The 6000-nt window shown below is 44.7% G+C and overlaps 1 protein-coding gene across 6 annotated transcripts in view; it reads left to right on the forward strand.

The window, feature by feature from the left end:
• LOC139566989 (signal-induced proliferation-associated 1-like protein 2) overlaps positions 1-2408 on the forward strand; it is a 96636-nt gene extending 94228 nt beyond the window's left edge. For 5 of the 6 annotated variants that reach the window (XM_071388391.1, XM_071388393.1, XM_071388396.1 and 2 more), the window contains 2 exons: positions 381-462; positions 1049-2408. In XM_071388391.1, the coding sequence (XP_071244492.1) occupies positions 381-462; positions 1049-1198 (232 nt within the window). In that variant the 3' untranslated portion in view covers positions 1199-2408. Of the gene's footprint in view, positions 1-380; positions 490-1048 lie in introns of all 6 variants that reach the window. The other variant, XM_071388397.1, reaches the window with a different exon arrangement.
• The last annotated feature ends 3592 nt before the right edge of the window (positions 2409-6000 follow it).

The raw sequence follows: 6000 nt of genomic DNA on the forward strand, positions 1-6000 counted from the left end.
GGGCATTCTATGTTGTATGTCTAGTTTGTCTGTTTCTATGTGTTTGGCCTGATATGGTTCTCAATCAGAGGCAGGTGTTCCTCGTTGTCTCTGATTGGGAACCATATTCAGGTAGCCTGTTTTGTATTGTGGGTTGTGGGTTATTGTTCCTGTTTTATGTGTTCTTGTGTTCACGTTACGGGACTGTTTCGTCGTCGTTTGTTTTGTTGTGTTTTTGTTTTGTTCAAGTATTCTATTAAAATGAATACTCACCACGCTGCATCTTGGTCCTCCTCTCTTTCGCCCGACGAAGATCGTGACAGGTCCATTTCTATTTCTATAGACTGCTCTATAGTCTCGCAAAACTTTAAAGAAGCCTGTCTCTCTCTATCTCTATATAGGGATGGCTCTCCTGCTCTGCTCACTGGCAAAGTCATCCAACTGGAAGAGATCCTCAGACAGCTTCAGTTCGACCTACGAAAGGTATAGTCAACTCCCCGAAGCACATCGGTAACGTGTCCAGTGAATCACTTTAGCATGTATAACAACAATAACATGGTAATTTAGCTAATTACCTTTATCCAAAGGGATGCGCGGCGAACGCATGAATCAGTATACTACTACGATATACTAAAATGGTCTGTGCAATTAGCTGTTGTTTTAAAAATGTACGCTTCTCTGTCGGTGTATGTTGTGAATCATACAACCCCAGCGAAACCAGTCGTCATGGTCAGGTGGAATACTGATTGTAAAAGGACGTTTTGTCAGTCTTTTCAGCATCCAGAAAGATATGTCTTTATCTGACCAGATAAACAGCAAGAACACGATTGCTTGCCCATGATGTGGTGACGTCGTCGTATAACATACATCTTTACCTGGCTATAACAGAGACCAGTTGCTTGTCATCTGGTTATATTTTGTATTCTCATTCAGAAAAGCAGTGTACAACCGGACAATTGTGTCACAATGAAGCCAAATGTTGTCTACTGTGCCAGATGGTGATCATATGTATATATGTATACGCCAGGTTGCGTAATAACCGGAGTGTGTGTGTGTTCCCTCTCCACAGGAGCAAGAGGACAAGGCCATGTTGCAGGAGCAGGTCCAGCACTTGCGTCAGGACAACATGCGTCTGCACGAGGAGAGCCAAACGGCAGCCGCCCAGCTCAGGAGGTTCAGCGAGTGGTTCCTACACTCGGTCGACAACAAGAAGCCCTGAGCGACGACAACAAAAAACACTGACACACACTGCAACATGGCCGTTAAGTCCACATTACCTGAGCCGGTGGCATGTCGAGAGCGTCGATGGCTACGGTGATTCAAAGTGAATAGCCATCGCATGAGTGCGAGTTAGCGTGCTAATGCTAGTAGCATTGTTTTGAAATCAAAACCACAACATGAATTAGTGTAAATATACCAAGGGGCCGAGGGAGGGTAAAGGGATACATTTATAGAAGGTTAAGATAAAGGGGAGGAAGGGAAGAATGCTGCAGATCTCATGTTTTTGGCTATTTGGTTATAGGAAGGAACATGTGAATTTCAAAAAAAAAAAATGAATGTAACTTATGTGAAATCTATATTCTTTTGCCGAATAAGGCAAGTGTAAACTTATCGGTTCCCTCAGTAAACAAGTTCACTCAACTTTACCTTGACTTTTAATGCATTATATAACAACCAGGAAATAACTAAGGTGTTACAAGGTTCTTGTATAAGTTTTGTAAATACTCCACTTTTGAAAAAAAAAAATGAAATTGTCCTAGCAATAAATATGGTGATAGTCACAAAACTGTTATTAATGGTTAGCACTGATTGTGGTGTTGTCGAAATTGCGGTTGTATCGGATTACTTGGAAGTGTTTATTTTGCAGGAACAAAAACGTGCCTGACTTTAACCAGTGGTGTATGGATACTGTAGTCTTTTCTGTTGTTGTAGTCCCTTTTCCAACCCCACGCATTGTCTACCATGATGTTATTACCTTTTTCTTTTTGCCACAGAGAAAAGTATTCTTATGCAGTCGATCCTGAACACTTGCAGGTACATAAGGTACCACCAAGTGTACGAATGATGTATTTCCAATGCCAAAGTGTGTTTGATGGTCTTTGTACAGTACTTTAGAGAAAGTGTCTTGTATTTAACACTCTTATTTAAATTTACCCTCCAAATTGTTTATTTTAATATTGAGTATTTTGATCCTTTCTGCACTAAAAAAGAGGAATGGCTCCTTATTGGCAATGTCTGTATAGTTGGCAAGAGATGAGATATAAATACTATATACATATAAAGGGTTATTTCTGGGAAGTCCAACGTTTGGATGCTGCTAGAACACAGCCTGTTGATTTGTATGCCTTTCTTTCTTTGTAAGATGTTTTGTTAAAGATGGGACAAAAGGTTTGCTTTTTTAATAAATGTAGGATGTTGGAAAAACAAAATGGACTCAACAGTGACAACGTTTGTGAGTATTAAGGTGTTTTTTTGTAAAGTTCCGTGCTGTTTTGCAGACAAATTATGTCTTAAACAGATATCGTATGTCCCTGATGAACTTGTTAGTTGACATTCTTGATAAAAATCGACTATAATCAGTGCTACACACTGTTTGGTAAGTGGCATGCAGTCGTTTAGAGTATTGAATTATGGGTAACACTTGTACAATCATATCTTCGGCACAATTGGGAATCCGCATAGTGCCTTTTTTATAGGTCAGGCCATTATTCAAAACAGCTCCTCTCTAAAGGATCTAGCAAAAGTGGTGCCTGGCTGGCTGGAAACGGGTGTTCTGGAGTGTAGCACACTATCATCAAATCTTGTTAGACCCAGATGGGCCGGCAGTGTTCACAAGCATCACCTAGATGAACCTTTTGAATTATTCATGGCTTGGAAGAAATATCATTATAATACTTTCAGATATGGATCCTGGACCCATGTTAAACAAATAAAAAAAATATATTTGCCCCAAAATGATGGTACTGTAAAGTATTTGGCTCAGAGGTGATGGGCTACCAGCTGTTATGGCAAGGTGGCACAAGTGAAATTTTGCTCTGAGTGCAAATAGCTGTCAACCTTGTGTCTTGAACTGGAGAATTCACACGATAGTAATCGGACTATAATTGTGTTTATTCCTTTTCGGGTTAGACTTAACATATTGGAAAGTCTTGTGTGTTGAGAAATCAGAGCATAGTATTTTCCTAAAACCCCACACAACCAAACTAGTCTCTTATGAAAACAAGGCCTAGATTTGGTTGACACCAGTTTTACCTCTTAAGGATCTCTACAGATCAGTGTCCCACCCTCGTGACCGTTGAGCTAATGTGCGCTAGTGCGATTAGCATGAGGTTGTAAGTAACAAGAACATTTCCCAGGACATATACGTATCGGATATTGCCAGAAAGCTTACATTATTAATCTACCTGCACTGTCCAATTTACAGTAGCTACTACAGTGAAAGAATACCATGCTATTGTTTGAAAAATTATTAATAAACCAATTAGGCACATTTGGGCAGTCTTGATGCAACATTTTGAACAGTTCTTTGGACCAGTCTAAAACTTTGCACATACACTGCTGCCATCTAGTGGCCAAAATCTAAATTGCGCCTGGGCTGGAATAATAAATTATGGCCTTTCTCTTGCATTTCCAAGATGCTGGTACAAAAAACTATATTATTTTGTATTATCTTTTACCAGATCTATGTTATATTCTGCTACATTCATTTCACATTTCCACGCTTCAGGTCCTGAGCAGTTAGATTTGGTTATGTCATTTTAGGCGGAAAAAAAAAAAAAAAAGGTGGATCCCTATCATGTCCAACTAAGAAGGCAACATACTCTCATTGTGTCCAACAGATGAGCCATTATGTATGGCAGATCGAGAACATTCCCATCCCTTAGGGACAATAGCCTGTGGTATGGTGGGGAAGTCTGTACAGATATCAGCCCAGCCTGTCTACAACAGTAGGCCTATGTCCCAGATGCCTCTCCTACAGCCCCCAGCCACCCAATTTAGGTCCCATTACCTCACCTCTCTCCACATCAAATCAAACTTTATTTGCCACGTGCTGAATACAAGTGTAGACTTTACTGTGAAATGCTTACTTACAAGCCCTTAACCAACAGTGCAGTTCAAGAAAAAGAAAATATTTACTAAGTAGGCTAAAATAAAAAGTAACAATAAGAATACGAATAACGAGGCTATATACAGGGGGCACCGGTACCGAGTCAGTGTGCAGGGGTACAGGCTAGTTGAGGTAATCTGTACATGTAGGTGGGGGCGAAGTGACTATGCATAGGTAACAAACAAACAGCGAGTAGCAGCAGTGTACAAGGGGGGGAGGTCAATGTAAATTGTCCGGTGACGATTTTCATGAATTGTTCAGCAGTCCAGTGGCTTGAGGGTAGAAGCTGCTGAGTAGCCTTTTGGTCCTAGACTTGGCGCTCCGGTACCGCTTGCCGTGCGGTGGCAGAGAAAACAGTCTATAACTTGGGTGACTGGAGTCTCTGACAATCTTATGGGCTTTCCTCTGACACAACCTATTATTTAGGTCCTGGATGGCAGGTAGCTTGGCCCCAGTGATGTACTGGGCCATTCGCACTACCCTCTGTAGCGCCTTACAGTCAGATGCCAAGCAGTTGCCATACCAGGCAGTGATGCAACCGGTCAGGATACTCTCGATGGTGCAGCTGTAGAACCTTTTGAGGATCTCCGGACCAATGACAAATCTTTTCAGTCTCCTGAGGGGGAAAAGGTTTTGGCGTGCCCTCTTCACGACTGTCTTGGTATGTTTGGACCATGATAGTTCGTTGGTGATGCGTACACCAAGGAACTTGAAACTCTCAACCCGCTCCACTACAGCCCCGTTGTAACGCTCTAGGTGTCGGGGTGTTTGTGGAATCAGACGCAGGAACAGCAGAGCTTCAATAGGTTGAGTTTAATTCCCAACTCGTACACAAACAATGTCCAAACCGGACTACTGGGTGTCAAATAAACACCTGTCTTCCAACATGAAGACAAAACCAGTACACACACACGAACCACTCCCGAAATCCAAAGAAACAGACGAACAATCCCGCACAAAGAAGCAGACAGGCTGGCTGACTAATAAAGCCACCCTGATTGCTAATTCCCTCAAACCAGGTGATAACCATAAACACATAAGGAGGGGGAGGAAAAAGAGTCAGTAGCAGCTAGTAGGCCGGTGACGACGACCGCCGAGCGCCACCCGAACGGGAAGGAGAGCCTGCCTCGGTTGAAGTCGTGACAGTACCCCCCCTCTGACGCGCAGCTCCCGCAGCGCGCCGACACCGGCCTCGAGGTCGACCCGGAGGACGAGGCGCAGGGCGCTCCGGATGGAGGCGATGAAAATCCTTTACCATAGATGGATCCAACATGTCCTCCACCGGTACCCAGCACCTCTCCTCCGGACCGTACCCCTCCCAGTCCACGAGGTACTGTAGGCCCCTCGCCCGGCGTCTCGAGTCCAGAATGGCCCGTATCGTGTACGCCGGGGACCCCTCGATGTCCAGAGGGGGAGGAGGGACCTCCGGTACCTCACCGTCCTGCAGGGGACCAGCTACCACCGGCCTGAGGAGAGACACATGAAACGAGGGGTTAATACGATAATAGGAAGGGAGTTTTAATCGATAACACACCTCGTTTATTCTCCTCAGGACTTTGAATGGCCCTACACACTGCGGCCTCAGCTTCCGGCAGGGCAAGCGGAGGGGTAGGTTTCGGGTCGAGAGCCAGACCCTTTCCCCCGGTACAAACACGGGGGCCTCACTGCGGTGGCGGTCAGCGCTCCTCTTCTGCCTTCCAGTAGCTTGTTGAAGGGACTCCCGGACGGCCCTCCAGGTCTCCTTGGAGCGCTGTACCCACTCCTCCACCGCAGGAGCCTCGGTCTGGCTCGGATGCCATGGTGCCAGGACCGGCTGGTACCCCAAAACACACTGAAAGGGGGACACATTAGTAGAGGAGTGGCGTAGTGAGTTCTGGGCCATCTCAGCCCAGGGAATGTATCTCGCCCACTCC

This window comes from Salvelinus alpinus, unplaced genomic scaffold, assembly GCF_045679555.1.
Source record: "Salvelinus alpinus unplaced genomic scaffold, SLU_Salpinus.1 scaffold_40, whole genome shotgun sequence".
Taxonomy (NCBI): domain Eukaryota; kingdom Metazoa; phylum Chordata; class Actinopteri; order Salmoniformes; family Salmonidae; genus Salvelinus; species Salvelinus alpinus.